The sequence below is a fragment of the Anguilla rostrata genome, chromosome 1 (genome assembly GCF_018555375.3).
Source record: "Anguilla rostrata isolate EN2019 chromosome 1, ASM1855537v3, whole genome shotgun sequence".
Classification (NCBI taxonomy): domain Eukaryota; kingdom Metazoa; phylum Chordata; class Actinopteri; order Anguilliformes; family Anguillidae; genus Anguilla; species Anguilla rostrata.
Window position 1 is genome coordinate 76,022,154 of NC_057933.1, and position 19,020 is coordinate 76,041,173.

At 46.7% G+C, this 19,020-nt stretch overlaps 1 protein-coding gene across 1 annotated transcript; it reads left to right on the top strand.

Moving 5' to 3' along the window:
* On the top strand, positions 1 to 15,838 carry e2f2 (E2F transcription factor 2). The gene is made up of 7 exons (XM_064301686.1): positions 1 to 1,878; positions 10,866 to 10,968; positions 11,898 to 12,117; positions 12,493 to 12,654; positions 13,308 to 13,422; positions 14,090 to 14,261; positions 14,850 to 15,838. The coding sequence occupies exons 1-7, from the start codon at positions 1,615 to 1,617 to the stop codon at positions 15,122 to 15,124; spliced, it is 1,311 nt and encodes a 436-aa protein (XP_064157756.1). The 5' UTR covers positions 1 to 1,614; the 3' UTR covers positions 15,125 to 15,838.
* Positions 15,839 to 19,020: the final 3,182 nt, after the last annotated feature.

Genomic DNA, 19,020 nt, shown 5'->3' on the forward strand with positions numbered 1-19,020 from the left:
CGTGGGCTAGGTTTCCAGCCATGCAAAGTACATTCACTCAAAACGAAATAGCTTCACCGATCTGGGGTGCAACGTATGGAGAGGAGGTTAATGTGGCTTGGTTTCCGTGGGGTGGTTTATGGGAATAGCCTCAGGTAGAGATCTGCGTTGACGGTTCGGTAAATGGTAATATGTGTAACATGTTGAAATCAAGTGAGTCCGTATTACATAAAAATGTACTCCGATAAAGTTAAATGTAGTTCACTATATCAGAGTATATTTAGCAGTGAAAGACAATTAATATTTTGGAATAATGACGAGAATCGGATGAAAATGAGTGTGTAATTCTGCGGAGGGAGAGCAATAAAGGTGAATGAAGTTAATCTGTCAACAACAACAAAAAAACAACCTTATGCTGTTGTACAGTTCGGTGTATTAAATGTGTTTGTGCTGCTTAATTTAAATTGCTCAGATATACTTTTTCATAATGTAATAAATTGTGTGTTTACTGTGTCTTTTTTCTTTTATTTGTAAATTGCTTATTAAAGAAATGTCAAATAGGGAAATGTATTGTTGCACTAAACAAGGAGAATGTGGAGTGGCTTTAGGCTAATTTTACAGGCCCCCCACCCGGGATATTTAAAATTAGGTCAAGCAGAAAGACTGAACTCAGAAAGAATCCAATACAGTGTTTAGCGTTTCTTTTCACTCGTTAACTTCCGAGGGATTTCTATATTTGTGCATCTAAAGCTAGATTTACGTTAGGTTGCTGGAGGTTTATCTTTTTTAAACTTTAAAAACACGGCATATTTTGAATTCCTGTCTCTTTAAGAGGAGGCACGCCCGGCTTTAACAGTATTATGCAAATATCTACGAAAAGGAACGATGGCGCACGGCTCTTGGCCAATCAAAATCTAGTTCCAACCGCGGGAGATCCAAATTTCGCGGGACGCGGTTTGGCGCTAAAACAAGTTTTGAGGCTAACTGGACTCCTAAAAGCTGAGCAATTTCGCTGTTGCGGGGACTTTGCGAGGTATTTTGTTTGACCCGTAACAAAAATCCAAAGCATCCTTTTAAATACGGATATTTTTAATTGATCTTGGTTTTCAAGGCTTTACAAACAGACTCTCCCGATTCTGGGTATATGAATATTGATACAAATCGATGTCGATTTTATTACAAAAAATAAGTAACATTATTCCTTTGCACTTTGTTGAAGTAGTCGCTGATAAACCTACTGTTTGCATTTGTTTAGCTAGCTAATATCTACGTCGGAAGCAACACAGCTACTATTTTATGCATATCTGGCGCGTGCATTTGTGCATTTTTAATTTTTTTGCACTTCTTTGAAAGGTGGAATAAGAGGAAGCAAACTTTTGATAATCACCCTTTGTGATTAGCTGGCTAGCTAGCTAGCCAGCCAACCAGTAAGCAAAAGCAAGCCATATATCTGTGCAGTTGATCAAGCAATATTCTGCCTACTGAATTGTGGCTTGCACGCCCTGAAGAGTTGATACCGTGTCCACTTACTGCAGTAGTGCGGGATTGTATTTTTAATTTTTAATTATTTTTTAAAAACACTGCTTTGCAAGCGAACCCTTCCGATCAAGCCCGAGGCTAGCTAGGTAGCACAAAATGATGCGGTTACCCAAAGGTCCGGCTTCTGCCAGAAGTACTGTGGGGTTGTCGGGGTCGAGCTCGCAGAAGAAAGTTCTAGCTGGAGTGCACACGGAGTTTTTCAATACTGGACTCTCTACCCCGCATATCAACTCCGTGCCGGCTGGCTACTTCACGCAAATTTGCAACACTACAGTCGCGGATCAGCGAGTCAACTGTCTATATGCAACCCCTCACGGACCCGAAGCGAAACCCATCAGATCTTCATCGGGGAGACTGCCGGTAAGACTGCGGTTACATGAATCGGATAATTTGTACGTTTACATTCTTACGTGTTTGTGTTGACTAGGTATTGCAAATGCATTAACGTTAGCGCAATGGTCTCTTGTAGCAGTTGGCAACTAATCATATTTCAGTAGCATGCCAATTTTATGCTTGTAGTGTTACCAGTGCACTCGATAAAGCCCTACTTTACAGCGGTTTGAAATGTTGCTTTGTTGTGTATTGCCGCGAAACGTTCTCTTTGAATCTGATAAATTGGACATTTCATTGATAACCCGCAAGCGCTATGTTGCACTCTTGTGGTTTGTTCTCCTGTAACTTGTCATTCCGTATTGCTTTGTATCATGGTACGCGAAGTACGCTGCTAAGAATTAATTGCATGTTTTAAAAAATAAAATAATAAAAATATATATGCATTAATATGGCCCCATGCATTGCTTGGCAACGTGTTTTGGGGGAGGATTTTTTTGTCCCCTCTCCTCAAGTGTAATGCGTTTACCAGCTCGAGACAGCCCGCGCGCATCCCAGCTGTTGCAGACGTTCTGGGGGGTAAAAATGGAGAGGGGGGTGGATGAGGGGGTCGGTTCAGTGTGTGGGGGGGTGTTGGAAGGCCAACAGTAACAACATGATGTGCGTCAAATGGGGGGGTGGAAGAAACGACTAGCAGAAGTGGGAGGAGGGGCGCGTGGGCCGCCAGAACAGAACATTCCGGTGTTGCTTGTTCTTGCTTTAATGAATGGGTAGGCCTTAGCGTGGCCCTCTCCTAAATGCCGCACCTCGATACGCGTGCACACATTTGTACAATTTATCCCCGGTTGTGTATAAAGACGTTGCAGTAGATGCCAAGTATTTGATGTCTTTTTTTTTTAAAAATTATTTTTATAAAGAGAACTTTCTGTCCAGTGACATACATGGACGGGGGGAGAAGGGCAGCTGTATGAGTTATATTGGTTCCTTCTCTGGAGATTTTTTCCATGTTTTCATCTATCTCCCTCTCTGGCATCAGCGTGCACCTGTTGGGACTTAAAACCTTGTTGACCAGTCCAACCTGCCCTCGTCCTTCCATGGGGGGGGCGGGGGGGGGGGGTCAACAGTCAGTAATCACCCCTGACCTGGTCACTTGATCCTAGTGAAGAAGAGGGTCTCATGTCAGGATGATAGGCTGGTACTAAATCTCTCTGTACTGGAGCAGTGGCAGTTTATCTCGGCTAATTCCGGAAAAGGCTGACTCCTGGAATAATATAATAATAATAAATATAAAAGGTTTTTAACAGCACTGAATACTACAGTAAAACTTATTTTTGTTATTGGTGTCTGTGAATACTAGAAATGGAGTCTTTGATAGAGCTGTGGAATCTGTCCTTTCCTGTTTCTGTTGATTTTTTATCAAATACTAGGGGAAGCGGATGAGAAATTTTGTGCTTGAGGAGGCAAAATAATTTCTAGTCTTTTTAAAAAAAATTTTATTGTTTACTGTAGTCAGGTGACTGGAGCAGAAAGGCTGAAAGGGAAGTGAGATTGCAGGCTCCCCCTCCACTTGGCCCTGGCCAGGGTCACTGTTTTTAGAAAGTACAAATGTGGGTAGTAGTCTTCCTCTTCCTCCCTAATGTGTTCATTACTGGGCGGGGCGGTTAACGGTCTGATGCATTTCTCCTTGCATTTTCTCAGTCACGCGACCTGAGTCTGCTCGACTTGTGAAATCCTGGCGTTGCTCGCTGAGTCTACCATTAGCCTACCGGTGGCCTTTTGATTATCCCTGTAGGAGCAAGAGTCTTGACCAACTGTAAAAAAAATTTTAAAAAATGAAAAATTGCAGGGTCTCATCTACTAGGTTTGTCAAGCCTGTGCTGTGTGAATGATGTCGTCGTAGTAATTGGCCTAGTTTTTTTTCTTCTTTTTTTTCCTTCCTTTACTATTCAATGTTCATTTAAGATGTTTAAAATCTGATGAACTTCTAATGGGAAAAACAACAAAGTGAACTTTAGAACAAAGCTAGGTTGTCCTTTTAACTTTAATTTGGGGGGGGGAGACTTGTTTTACTTAAGAAATTTGAATGTCCTATTTGCTTATAGATAAGAGAGATTCTGCTGCTCTTAGTTAGAGGAGGACAGTGGAAATAAGCCTGCTGCCTTCCTTGTGTTTCTATCCTTGGGAATTTTTTGAAGGATTGCTGTCTGCTATGCAGTCTTATGAAATCTTGTTTTTAAATTGTCAAAAATTAATTGATTAGTTCGTTCTGTAGGCCCATATATACGTAAGGCCTAAGTTTTGAAGTTTTGAGAGCTGTGCGGTGTGGAGGTTAAGGAACTGGAATTGTATCTCAAAGGTTGTGGGTTCGGTTCCCAGCTTGGGTACTGCTGTTGTAAAGTTGCCAGTTAGAGCCAAACTGCTTTGTAGGTCCAGCTGTATAAATGAATTGTACAGAAGAATCGGTGAGTCGCCGTGGATAAGAGTGTTGACTAAATTCCGTAATGTAACGTGACTGGAAGGAAAAGGGTAATTTCCTCAAGAAGAAAAATCAGCCGCAAACTTTTTTCTTACGACACAGTCCAGAAGGGCATGGGGGGGTGTTGCTAACTCAACAGGTGGCCTAACTGTGTGGTTGGGAAATGAGCAGCGTTTGGTTTGGAATGTTGGAGAGAATCTTGTCTTAACTGTGGAATATATGATTAGCTACTACTAAGGAAAAGGCATGTGTGTGCTTGTTTGTGTGTCGGTCTGTGTGTGTGTGTGTGTGTGGTGGTGGCATTGGAGTGATCTGTGACACAGCTATTAGTGTTTAAACTTGTCGGAAGTTTGCACTGGTCTGGTTCTTCAGCAGTGATTTCTAACACACAAGGTTGGCTCTCCTCGTGTGTTGGTCTTAGCTTGTAAACCCCCCCCACCCCTACCCCATGGGTACACACCAAATAAACTGCAGGGGACAGCTTGTTAACTTGTAGGTTTTTGGTGTTGCCCTTTTTTAAAGAGGCGATGAGTTTGATCCAGAACCTGAAAATTACCCATAATCCCAAGCCCCAGCCTCAGTGGAGCCCCAGCGTTGACTGCCTTTGGCTGGCTGTCCTCCATCGTGGTGGACTGATGGCGGGCCAGTTTGTTTTTGTGCTTAAGGAGGATTCCTGCTGGCCTCTTTAATGTTTTCGCATAAAAAAAACGCCCTGCTTTTGCTCGCAGGAATTTTGAGGTGGGGGGGTGGGGGGGGACTGAGGCTGACTGCAGCCCTTGTATTTCAAAGCCCCCAAAACAGTCCCTCAGTTTCTTCTGTTTGTTTTTTATATTGTCATGATGCACCAATGCCCCCGTCCCCCTCCCCCCTCCATTTTGCACTGCCACAGGTATGGGGAAGGGTTTTTGGGTGTTGGTAAGGCAGCCAATTATCAGCAAGGTTGTAGAGCTTCCATGTGATGAGTTTGTCAATCACATGGAAGCCTTGCTGTTGATTGGCTGTCTTAATACACAATAGGTAAGAGTGCTGATTGCCCTCCCCGAGCCTTTGAAGCATTTCACTCAGTCTCCGAAGTTTGGATGTTGACCAGGTATGAGTAAAGATAAGTAAAGAAGCGTGCCAAGTCTCTTCTATGGTTTCATAATGAATGCAAGGGTGTGTCACACAGGATGGGGGAGGAGAACAGGAAAGTGTCTAAATTTTCTCTGAAGATAGATGTGTGAAATTAGGGCGGGGAGGTCCCTCCCAATCCACCCGAAATGGAGCCGGGGGGGGGAGGGGGAGAGGGAGAGATGGGTGCATGTGTGTGTCCGGAAGTGAATGGGTTTCTGTCCAACTTGGCCTTTACTTTGCTACTGCACTGGTAGAAGTGTGGTAAATGGTGAGGGAACTGGACCTTTAATGCAACAGGGCCCAGTGCTAACATTTAGAAATGCACAGCACAGCCGTTTCCTGTATTCATAAAGAATCTGAGACGTAGTGCTGATCATATCCTGACCTAATCAATTGTCAATTGAAAGGACAAAACTGATTCCAGATCAGTTTCTGAATCCATGAAGCATTTTGGTGATGGAGGATCAGATTTAACCAGATTTTCATTTCCTCCGATCATGAGGTAAAAAGGTAAGATCAGACCTTGCTTAAGCCCAAACTGATCCTGGATCAGCACTTCCACTTCCAAATGCTTTAATAACGGTGGTTCCCAACCCTGTTCCTGGAGATCTCCTGTCCTGCAGGGTTTCACTCTGAACCTAACCAAGCACACCTCATTCAGCAGCTAGAGCAGGGCTGCCCAATCCCTGTTCCTGGTGATCTACTGTCTCTACTACTTTATGAATACAGGCCCTGAACCACAGCCAGGCTTGCCTTTTTTCCTCATGATGTGCAAAGTTCAGATATGCGTAGATTGAGATGTTAATCTACATCAGCCCTCCGACAGGGAGGTGCTCTACAAATCTGGGCCCTGGTTTTAAGGTGTTTGTTGCACCCTCTGTGATTGACACTTGGTTCAAGCGAACGGTTGTGTTTAATGAACCAGTTCAGGTTCCCTCCCTTGGTGTCCTGAGTTTTTTGGCAGTTTGTAAAGAGAGCGGTTTAACCTCAAGGATGGGAGGCGAGGAGTTGAATTTTGGGTCTGTGTCAGGTGCGGCCTTGGGTGTGTTAACATTTGGGCATTAGGTTATCCAGAGGGACCTAAAAAAAAGGGTGCGTACTTTAAGGAGTAACCAATGAGAAGAAGCCGTACAGTCATCACTGTCACAAGCAGATTAGCAGTCTGTCCATAAACCTGCAACACAACATTATGTGCCAAAAACTGATGCAAGAGAGAACTTCAGCACTGAACAGGTTAAAATTTTATTTTTTTCCAGTTTTATTTCATCTGTATTGGAGTTTTAGGATGTACTGTTCCAGGTTATGCATGCTAATATGGGACCCCCCTGTTCATATATGGGTTTATCTCCTGGAATGGAAAAAGGGGGCACTCACAGGAAGCTGGCTGGTCCGGGTTTGAAAACCATCACATCCTGTGATGGTTTTCAAAAAAAAAATTAAAAAAAATGCTGAAACATTTTGGTTTATATCTCTGACATGTTTCCTCTCCATAGATGAGTAGGCACACTGCATGAGTGGTGTGTGCACACGCGTGTGCGAGAGCTTGCTTGTGTCAGCGCCCGACAGTCTTTAGCCTTTTTGAAGAGTATATTTTTTGGAATGTTATTTATGTATTATATATTTATTTTTGTACACTGAAGTCAGTGTTCTGGAACTCCGTTGCTTTCAGTCCCCAGTAGTGATAGTGACATCAGCATTAGAATGTTCAGTTAAGAATGTTCTAATCATCTAATCTGGTGATGTCACACCAGAAAGGGTTAAAATTGCTTCTGTGGTTTCTGCAGAAGGTCTGCAGTGCTGGCTGCAGAGGGCTGGGTAGATTTGAGGGGGTGGGGGGTGGGGGGTGGGGGGGGCTTGAATCTGGCCTGCCACTAACAGACAGCTTCCAGGTTGATTCTCATAATTGTAAACTTGCATTCTTTAAAAATCATTTGACCTGGTGAAGGTCCTCAAACTTGTTTCTGAAGTTTGACCATGCTATTTGGAGTAGTTTTCGGTTGTTTAGTTAATTTTAATTTTAACTATACAATTACGCTGTTCCACCTTGGGATTCAAGCCTGCAACCTCCTACTTGGAACCCCAGTCCTGTAAGACGTGTGAGTTCAGGAGGCGAGGAGCAGGAGGGTGGCACCGTTATTTTTAAAAGCAGAGGGGGTCGGTTGACGTGACCGCCGTTACCCGGGACGTTCCCTGTGAGATTGGCGGAGTCGTCCCGCCACTGCCGCCGTCCGTCGTGGCTGTGCCTCTTGTTCCTACCAGCTGCTGCCAGCCCCAGATGTCCCTGACAGGTGGGGAGGCTGCGGAGGACAATGCCGGCCTTCACGGTCTGCGATCGACTGCTCGCAGGCGGCCCCTAGTGGCCACACACAGACATGTCACCCCAGTAGGCTGGTGGGAGTGTGCAGGAGTCTTCTCGTGCTACTCTGAGGGCACTGCTGCCGACTTAATTAGTTTCTTCCTTCCGTTTATCAGTTTCTTCTTTTATTGTTTTTTAAAAATCTGAATTGCTTGCTTTTAGAAGATATGGAATTATGTCATGAACACTTGAACTTGAAGTAAGACAGCTTGGTTCGAATGTGTGCGTGTGCATGCGTGCGTGGATGAAAGCCTGCACTTGCGTGCGTAGTGTGTATTTACACACATGCGTGTGTGCGTGGGCGCAGGTGTGTGCACACGCGTGTGGCACGTGTATGCGCGTTGTGTCCCCTCCCCAGCACCAGGGGGCAGCTCTTCATTCCTGGCCGCTGCGGCTCCAGTCACACACTGCCCTGAATGAGCAGTCTGCACCGGTCGTGACCCTCCAGCTGTTGGTGGTGGTCGCAGGTCGTTGGTAATAAGCTGGGGGGGGGAGGGGAGGGGCTGCTGTTCAGCATCACAGCTGCATGGGTCTGCTCTTTGGTGAAAGCCCCCCCCCCTTCCCGCCTGTTTTGTGTTATGGAGGGGGGAGAGGAGGGGGGGGAGAGGGAAGGGGGTTGTAGTTAATGAGGCGCTAAACTGGCCCCGCGTCTCGCACACAGCACTCATTTTAGGCGGAATTTACGCCCGAGCAGGGGGTGGAGTAGCTGAATAAAAGAGGGACTGGAATCCAATTAACCTCACTAACAAGGGAGTGCAGTACAGGGGTGTGTGTGTGTGTGTGTAGCAGCAAGCTTTGCATTAAGCCCTTTAAGGCCGACCTCTCTTCCAGACCCCCCTGCCCCCCAGAAGATCGTTAGCACCCCCCTCCCCACAATAGTATTCTCAATAATATAGGCAGCTTATTCAAGCTAACAGCTAAATTGCCCCACCCAGGATGTGACGCTGTGACTCACAGTTACAAATTTACATTAAGCATTTGAAATCAGCGTTCTAGAACTATGTTGCTCTCAGCTACCAGTAGTGATTGTGACATCAGCATTAGAATGTTCAGTTAAGAGCATTCTAATAACATGTGTGATCTCACACCTTGAAGCAGTGGGAACCAACCCTGTTCCTGGAGGTCTACCGTCCTGTAGGGTTTCACCTCCTTCACCTGCCAGAGATCTCCTTAAGCTGCTAACTGGCAGTCAGGTGTGCAAATTTAGGGTTGAAATGAAAACTTACTGGATGGTGGATCTCCAGGAGCAGGGATGGTTAGCACTAGCTTTAAAGGGTGTACAGCCTTCAGGTTCTGAGTAGTGTGGGTGTGTGTGTCTGTGTCCTTTGTTACAGATTTGGTGTTAATTCCTGACCTCCCTGTGTTTTTTATTGGAGGGGGGGGAGACTTGGTGGGTGGTGAGGTTCTCTACCATTAGCCGCGTTTCCACCGCAGGAACTATACCCCGGAACTAGGAACCTTTTGAGGAACTCAGTGCGTTTCCACCGCAGGAACTAGGGTCTAAATTTAGTTCTGGGGCTTTGTTTTACCCCCAAAACGTTCCTGCTCGGGGGTAGTACTTTCCGAAAGTACAGGAACCTTTTGGGTGGAGCTTGCAGCGCTGAACATTTCTGATTGGTCGAGTACTCGTAGCATTTGTGTTGTATTTATTTTCCGCCATTACCCGCCATGTTTGAAAATATGCAGCGGCAAACCAATTTATTTTCATAATAACAAATCAAACTTGTATGTTATGCGGCGCAGTAGCCTACTTTTGGTTATAGCCTGTCAACGTCTTGGAATTATAACGTGTGCTCTTCTGTTCTTTTCTTGCTTTAGTATTCGTTTTATAAAATGCTAAGCATTCGTGCTGGGACAGCATATTACGTAGGCTACCAAAACATTCAAACGGATTAATTCGGTTGCTGAATATTTTCTTCCGGATTTTCTTTGTTAGCCCGTTGTAATTGACTCAAAACGTTTGATACAGTTATGTGAGGTATGCGGTAGTTCTGCGTAATTAACATTGGTGACACAGTACAAGCAAACTGGAAATCACCATCTGCACTTTTTATCCGGGTAAAATAACAGGTTAATTCTAGTAATCTTCCCTTTAGCTTTTTCAGACTGCCGTAATTTTACTCAATTTTACTGCCATTTTTCAATTCCACGAAAAGACCAGGAAGACTATGGACTAATTTATGGTGCATGGTTCGCATCTGGAGGGCACACTTCGCTGCTCGGCTAGCAGTAACTTCGAAGGAAAGCAAACGGTGGCTGTACCACTACTAATTTACATTTTCACGCAAGTCCGAGTTTTCGTTCTATTCTTGTCATTTTGCCATTAGCCTATCTGGAATTGACGACGAGAAAGTAATCAAACAGCAAATTGTTTACAACGTGTGCATGTTTTCTGCTGTTGTTGCCAGTTATACATATAAATGTGAATGCATTCTGTCGCTTCGGATGTCAAGACATGAAAGCGAATGTTCGCATAAAAACATAATGAATGTGTTTGAGAGGATATATGAAAATCAATAAATACAAAAGTAACCATATATAGTCATTGTTGGTAACCCGTTGTATAAGTGGAATAAACCCCTCCGGGCTGTCCCGGTTATTAGAAAATAATGTAGGCTACTTCGGTGGTAGTATGGGGTTACGGAAGAAATCATATGACAGACGGACCGACGACAACGTTGCTTTTTCATACGTCAGTGGGCTAATTTGCCTAATCTTCGCGGTACTTTAGACCCCGGTGGAAACGCAGACAACCATTGGCTGAAGGAACCTTTTAGTTCCTGGTAAAGTAGTTCCTGGGACTGAAAGTTCCGGGTAATTTTGGTGGAAACGCGGCTCTTGTGAAAGTGAATTAGCAGTTTATTATATGGGGTGGGTGGGGCCGGTGTCTGCCATTGTCTCCAGGGAACTGACACCCTCTGTGCGGTGAGTTAAAAGGGGTGTGAATGTGGTCAGGTGATGTAGTCTTTTGAAAGTACGGTTGGGAGGGTTGTAGGGGGGGTGGGGGTTGATATTAAGCACTGTGCTCCAGGCTCACCTGTCGTCTCCCCCCCCTTCCTTTTACCCCCCCAGGCCAAGAGGAAGCTGGATCTCGAGGACCCCCTGTACCTGCCCGACTTCCGTACCCCCAAAGGAAAGGGGTGTGCAGCCGTGGTCAGGGTCCCCAGCCCCAAGAGTGAGTATACCCACCGGGGGGTGGGGGGGTTGGGGGTCGGGGGGTCGTGGGGCGATGGGGGGGTCGATGGGGGGGTGGTGGAGGCCATTGCTCTCTAATGTACAGTTCATTCTCCTCAGCTTGCAGTATCTGGGCGGCAGTGTAGCACAGTGGGTAAGGAACTGGGCTTGTAACCGAAAAGTCATAGGTTCAATTCCTGGGTTAGGACACTGCCGTTGTACCCTTGAGCGAGGTACCTGCATTGCTTCAGAATATATCCAGCTGTATAAATGGATACAATGTAAAAATGCTATGTAAAAAAGTTGTGTAAGTCTCTCTGGATAAGAGTGTCTCCTAAATGCCTGTAATGTAATGTAATCTGTGCCATTTGTAAATCAGTAATATGAACCCCGCTTTACTTTTTAAAACTGAGAGCTGTAGCATGCTGGGCCTCGTCCACGCTCGGATCCTCTTACGATGGGGATTTGCGATGAGTTAGGAGAGTAACTGCTGTCTGGAAAGAGTTTCAATGGCCTTTTTTTGATTTATCTACCAACCATCTTGGCAGATGTGGCTGCAATACACCATCTCCCAATGGTTTCAATTGAGGAGACATTCTATGTGTTTCATGGGAGAGTATGATTTAGAGGGAATTTAAGAGCAATATTGTTTTTTGTTTTTATTAAAGCAAATCTTGTATTTCTCTACAAATCTCTATTCGAGGTAAATTTTAACTACCCCTGCCCCCCCTCCCCAAACATCCAAAACGGCACCCAGATCCCCTCTTTGCTTCATGGGGAACCATGCTCTAGAAGAAATTTAAGGGCAATATCAGTTTAATTTTTTTTAAAGCACATCTTGTATTTCCCTAGAACTTGTTTTTTTTGTGCTTAATTGTAACCCCATCTGCCCCTCTCCCCCCTCTCCCCTCCCCAAACCCCCCGAAACAGCCCCCAAGTCCCCAGGGGAGCGCACGCGCTACGACACCTCCCTGGGCCTCCTGACCAAGAAGTTTGTGGGCCTGCTGAGCGAGTCGGCCGACGGGGTGCTGGACCTGAACTGGGCCACCGAGGTGCTGGAGGTGCAGAAGAGGCGCATCTACGACATCACCAACGTGCTGGAGGGCGTGCAGCTCATCCGCAAGAAGTCCAAGAACAACATCCAGTGGATGTGAGTCGCGCGCGCGCGCGGGTGTGTGTGTGTGCGCGCACGTGTGTGTGCGTGTGCGCGTGCGCGTGTGCGGTTTGGAGAGGAGCAGGGTGGGGGGGGTTGGTGGGGTTGGGGGTGGGGGGATGGGGGAGATCCTGTTCAGAGGCATGATGTTCCTCGGAATTTGCGTTGAATTATTATTTAGCGTTTTTTAAAAATTGTGTCTTTCTGTTGTATTTGTGGTGTAAAATCTGCGTTTGTTTCTGTGTCTGTTTGCGTGTGTCCGTGTGCGTGTGTGCATGTTCACGTGTATTTGTGTGTGTGTATGCATGCGTGTGTGCGTGTGTGCGTGCGTGCGTGCGTGCGTGTGTGTGTGTGCGTGTCGTTTGCGCGCAGGGTGGGCGGAGTGTTTGAGGGCTCGGCGGGCGGGGCAGAGAGAGCCCGCGCTCTGAATAAGGAGCTGGGCGACCTGGAGCGGGCGGAGAAGTCGCTGGACGACCTCATCCAGTCCAGCACCGCCCAGCTGCGCCACCTCACCGAGAGCCAGCACAACCAGAGATATCCTTCCAGCAGGGCGGCGCCACTGAGCCTCGGCCCACTGTGGGAGCGGTTATGTGGGGGGTGGGGTCAAAGTTCAGAGTTATTAAATTCTCAGCCTTCCCAGCGAACACAAAACGCTCTGACAGTGTGGTTGCCGCATAGGGGCAATGTCATAACGATGAGAAAACATTCCTGCAACATTGTGAGAGCATTTTGAGTTGGCCCAGCTGGTCCTGGACAACCACAGGCTGTGCTGGTTTTTATTGTTACTCAGCACTTGATTGGTCCGATACTCAGCACTTGATTGGTCGAGTGGGATGGCAGTGTAGCACTGCCATTTGTTCCCTCAAGTCAGGTACTTATCCTGAAAGGGTTCAGTAAACATTCAGCCGTGTAAATTGGACTGTATGTAAAAGAATGTAAAAGGTGTTGATGCCTCTCTGGAGAAGAACGTCTGCTTAAATCCCTTAAAATGCAAAGCTATCGGGGGGGATAAAGTGGTTGATTCTTCTCACCGAGCCTAGCATGCAGGGTGGCATGTTCACATGTTGGGTTTGAAGGTAAAAAAAAATAAAGTCAACCCTGTGCCTCAGGGTTCGAGATGGGGTTTTGGGGATGTGAGGTGGCTTTTTTTTTTTTTTCTTCTTTCTTTTTCCTTGACCGCAATGCACGCTAGGATACGTGACCTACCAGGACATCCGCTCCGTGGCCAGCCTGCAGGACCAGACGGTCATCGCCGTCAAGGCCCCCTCGGAAACCAAACTGGAAGTGCCGGAGTCTTCTGGGGTGAGCGGGCGGGGCGGGGCGGGGTGCGGTGGGGCGGGAGCGGGGCGGGGGTGGGGCGGGGTGAGGTGGGGCTGGGGTGGGGCTGGGGCGGGGCGGGCCGGGGCCGGGGCCGGCCTGTGTCAGCAGGAGCAGGAGCAGTTTTATGAATCGTATTCTGCTTTGATCTAAACATTACCGGCAGTTGTAGGATTGCCGGCTCGTTTTTCTTTTCTGGTTTATAATTTCAAACAGTGGCCATGGAAACAAAGTGTTTTGGTGTTTGGAGCCGTTAACCCAGGGGTACAAAGCAAAGGGCCGATCTATTTCAGGATATGTGCCGATTTCCGCTCTTAATTTATTTAATTTGCTCTATTAAATCTTAACCTGAAATTTGTATAAGCACCTGCTACAGCCGCGGACTGCGAGTGTGTCCTGTCTGTGTTCAGGTACGGGAGTGAACTAGCCTAGTTTATGGAGCTGTCTGGATAATCAAACTGAGGTTGTTGGTCGGAACAAAATCCAGCACCCAGACCGGATCTCGTTGACCGGAGTTGAGTAAAAATGAACTGAAGGTGTGCGCGTCTGAACACCTGTGCGCGTCTGAACACCTGTGCGCGTCTGAACACCTGTGCGCGTCTGAACACCTGTGCGCGTCTGAACACCTGTGCGTCTGAACACCTGTGCACAGGACTGTCTGCAGATCTACCTGAAGAGCACGAACGGGCCCATCGAGGTGTACCTGTGCCCCGAGGAGGGCCAGGAGGACGGGAGTCCGGTCAAGGGGACCACGCCCAAAAAAGAGGCCCCCCAGCCCGCCGCAGAGAGCCCCCAGTACGCCGTCAAACAGGAGCCCCTGGAAGGTATGCACCCCCCCCTCCACCACCACCGCCCCATTTTGGAACACAGCGCTGACCTGACCTGGGGTTTTACACCTGTTGGATGACTAATATCCCGTGTACAATTTTAATGATCCCATGAGATACTCATTTTCTGTGCTGTAAAGGTAGTGTTCCTGCCAGGGGGGAACTCTCTAGTGGAAGGTGCCCAGGTTTTGGACCCACTGAGTGCAGTAACCTTGAGCCAAAAAAAAAAAAAAATGTCAGTCTCCTTAGCAAAGTGATCATTTCTGTACCCATATGCTCATCCCCCTTTAACTGGCCTGCCCCCTCCCCCCCCCCTTTCTGCTAGATGGCTTTGAAATCAAATGTGGCCAACCATTCTGCTGAGCAGACCGTTAAGGTGTCTGTTGCTTGGCCAGTTGACGTAACGAAAACTGCGTTGTTCGAAGGTCCAGTGAGGTGTTCTTCTGCCAGGGTGTACTCTTGGATTAGATGCCTTAAAAGACTAAATAAAAAAGGAGAAAACTGCAGATAATTTGTATTCACCCACCCCCACCCCATCTTCAACCCCCCATCCCCACCTCTTCCACCCCCCCCCCCCACCCCCAGCTGAGATCCCGCGGCCCGCTGGGGCAGCGGCCGCGGCGGCGGAACCCTCGCGCCCCCTGCTGGACGTGGAGGGGATTTTGGGCCTCCCGCCGAGCCTGCTCCAGATCACCGAGGACCAGCTGCCGGGCTCCGCCTTCGCGCCCGAGGCCGCCGCCCCCTTCGTGAGCTTCTCCCCGCCCCTCGACCACGACGACTACCTGTGGAGCCTGGAGGACGGCGAGGGCGTCTCGGACTTCTTCGACGCCTACGACCTGGGCGACCTGCTCAAGAGCTGAGACACACCCCACCCTTAACGCTACCCCGAATGGGGGCTAAATCGGGGGGGGGGGGACCCACACACTCTCTTTTTCCTCCTCTCCAGGGGTTCCCCCCCTCTCCCCCCTTCCCCCTTTTTTAGTACCTCAGTTTTGTTTTTGTTTGTTTTTTTCTTTTAACATAAGTAATTGTCGGTGGTGTTAATATTATTATTTTCCCCACCCCAGCCACACTCGAGTAGGGGGGTGGGGGTGGGGTGGGGGGCGGTGTGCGGCCGCAGTGAAATCCTGTGGGGTGGGGTTTTATCAGTACCTCCGGTGCTCATTAACTGAGCCTGTTGCGTCGGTTTTTTGGATGCCACGCGGTGGGTTTGGCCCCCACCCTCCTGTGGTTCCTCCGATTTCCCCTCCACGGCTTCCTGCCCGGCGGGCATTGGCGACACTCCACCGCGGCATGCTGGGACAGCTTCTGCCTGGCGAAACCTTTTTTTTATTTATTTTTTTATAAAGATGATGTCTTGGGTGTTGCAGGATGTCTTGGGCGTGGAGAAACGCCACCTTGGTGCTCGGCGGATAAATGCCGGGAAGTCTACCTTCCCCCTTTTCTGTAGGAGTCTTGCCGAATCGTCATTTCCAAATATTTTATGGAGTCATCTCTCAGTAGGTGTTGTAATGTTTATCGAGGTATGACGCACGCCAAAAAAAAAAAAAAAAAAAACTGACTGGAATTGGGGAGTCATAGGTGCTTTTAACCCTCAAGAGGGTTTTGGGTATGACTCTGGTGGGGGCGGGGGGGGGGGGTTTAAGAACTCAGGAATTTTGTACATCTTTCCAAAGCTACAGGGTTGTACTGTACTTCCACCACTAGAGGGAGCCATTTGTCCTCGTTCATTTAGAGGAACCCGTTCAGCCTGGATGAACACACTGGGTCTAAGAGCTGGGATTCATGAATGTGAATTCCGTGGGATTGTACCTTACACCTGTAGAGAGAGGCGGTGGAGCCAGAGCTAATCTCCATTGGCCAGCATTTCAAGTTAACTTCGAAAGCACCTCATATGCGGCTTTGTCTGCGGTCATGTGACGCAGTTGCCATGGCAACAGGTGTCCTGTGGTCCTGCTGCCATTGGTCATTTGCCAGCGGATGATGCATCTTTACTGAGCATTACAAATGTGTGTGTGTGTGTGCGTGCACCTTGTAATTAACGGGTGGGGTGTGTGTGTGTGTGTGTGAGACTTTAGAGGTAACACCCATTTCTATAATGTGGCAGCTAGGTTTATGTAGTTTCAACTTTTGTATTTTTGCAGGAATGATAGGGATGGTTTTGTACATATATTTTTTACTAAATATATGGAATTCATAATTTTTTACCACTAATTTTGTACAAAAAAATATACATTGATATTTTTGTGGGAAAAAATGTAAGGGTTGGGAGGGGGGGGGATCTGAGAGACATGGGGTCAATTTAAGCGAGTGTTTTTCTGCAGGATACATTTTATATTTTTAAAAAGTTTTTGTATTTGAAGGTGAGACTGCACTGAAGCCCTTTCAGGAAATGGATCCCATTCATTGGTCAGTAGAGGGTCACCTGACTTCTGGCTGAACTTTCATAGAGAAGCCAGTGGACCCTGCTCGAACCCCATTGGGTTTTGGGAGGGACTCTGGTTGAACCCCAGCTCTACCCTGTAAGATGCATAAAACGTTATTCACTGAACCTGTCCCGTAAGCTGGATAAAGGCCCTTCTATGCCCTGTCCTGTAAGATATATAAAGTCCTGTCTATGCCATATTCAGTTCCCTACCCTATAAGGTAGATTAAAAAAAAAAAAAAAATTTTAAACTTATTTGCTGCCCTTTCCCATAAGGTATTGAAACCTTAATGTCATGTGCCATAACTTACAGAATCTCTTCCATGCACTGTCCTGGAAGGTGTATAACAACCTTATCTAATGGCCCGGTTTTATGTAAAACATAAATACTAATTGAATACCCAGTGTCCCGTAAGGTGAATATAAAATAAATAAATCCTTATTCAGTGTCTTGTCCCGTAAGGTATAAAAACCTTATTTGTGTTTGGGTGCATTTCCCTGTCCCGCTCACCATAATATGGTGGCTTGAGACTACCATTACTGACATATGAGAAAATGTGTGCGCGTGTGTGTTGGCTTAAATTTTGAAGGTTAGTGGTAGAGGATGTTTAGTTTTCTGTAGCGTTTTTATAATGAGCATTATCTTTTTTTTTTTGTTATGTACAGAATTTGTATTTATAAAGATTCTTTTTTTTGGTCTGTATTTGAATTAGGATTTTCTCTTTTTTGAACTGGTGTCCATTTTTAAGAGACAGTTCAAGGAAAACGTACAGCACTTAAAAATTGTGTGTGGTATATTTTGAAATGTATGAATAAAACCTCAAAGCCATGCCCGAATAAACCTGAGTTGTTCCTGTAACTGAGCTACGTTTAGACTGTCATATCTTGCTCAAACCCTCTGCAGATCTGATCTGTTATTGTCCGATTACTCACAGAAATTGCTCTAATCTACTGTTAATACAGCGTTGGTGTGTGGCAGGCGATTGGCTTGCAGTTGATTGACTAACTGGGTAATTGGTGCAGATAAACCCCTGCAGTACACTCCAGGAGACCCCTGATCTAAATTAAGCCTGGCGGTAACTTCAAGCGTTCGCTCTCAGTCGATGTCTCAGGTGTGAGGCGGCAGGTGATCACCGTGTCACAACCGGTATTAGCAGATGAAAGCGCTGAAATAAAGCGAAAACCGAAAACACGCGGGAGGGAGGGAGCGACCGGCCTGAACATGCCTCGGCGGCGTCCCGAGCCAACGGATCATTTAAAATTACCCTCGCGGCTACGCCCGTCCCAGTACACACACACACACACAATCGTGGGAGTTTTTTTTCCCTGATTCCACTCATTGCCATACTTCTACGTTTACATTTAGGCACCATTTAATATATTCTGTTTTATTTCACACGCTGTCTTATTTATGCAGCTGGAAATTTACTGAAGCAGTTAGCGCAGGGAGACTGCGGGTGGGGGGTCCATGGCAATTTCCCCCCATCTGGGAATCAAACCTGCAACCTCTGCGTTCGACCCCCTGTTCCATGACTGTTATTGTTATGCTTTAGTGCTCTGCGCTCATTGGCTGTAGGTATACCGTGGTCTTGGAATTGACAGGGCCGTGTTTATTACGGCGGGAGAAGCGCGTGGTGGACTTTGCCTTTCACTTTATCGGTTTGTCTTTATTGCAGCCATCTGTTCATACTTTAATTGAAGTTGGAGGAGGGGAATCTAATTAAAGGTACTGTAATAATAAAATTATGACTTGCGGCATTATGTTCATCATTTGATCGAGTTGAACCCCTTTTGATGATGTCATTACAGTTGCAGTACAGCAACAACCACGGACCATGGGTGAAATATACTTTTTTAAATAGTGTTTGGACGTCCCTAAAATTTGAAAAACACTCTTGAATATTGGAGAATTTGCGATTAAACCCGTCACTTACGAACATACACGATCATACCGAAGTGCTTCTATAAGTGTGAACGCATGGTTTTTGAAGATATGCATCTCTTTTTAAAATTGTCGGCAACCTTCACGAACTTGCTGGTGTTTCAAGGGTTAAAGGATCTGACTCACGTCAGGTGTAGGAGGCTGACGGCCTCAGTAGGCTACATATGGATCGGCTCCGGGTAGGCCTACTTTGTCTTTCTTTTCATTAATTTCACTGGTTCAGCCATCTTGTTCGTACTTGTATTTAGGCTCACGAGAAAATAATTAAATTACGTGGACTCTAACGTTGCATCACTTGACTCAACAGTTACAAAAAAAGAAAAACCTGTTCCGCGAGACTGTTTTTCATTACTGCAACAGGGCGTTGCAGACCTGATTTTATTTTTTTT

What these genes read in the sequence shown, in the direction of transcription:
- e2f2 (XM_064301686.1), top strand. Translation starts at nt 1,615, where the DNA reads ATGATGCGGTTACCCAAAGGTCCGGCTTCTGCCAGAAGTACTGTGGGG. An exon ending in AAGAACAACATCCAGTGGAT is followed by an intron (nt 12,118 to 12,492) that starts GTGAGTCGCGCG and finishes GTTTGCGCGCAG; the next exon opens with GGTGGGCGGAGTGTTTGAGG. An exon ending in GAGAGCCAGCACAACCAGAG is followed by an intron (nt 12,655 to 13,307) that starts ATATCCTTCCAG and finishes ACCGCAATGCAC; the next exon opens with GCTAGGATACGTGACCTACC.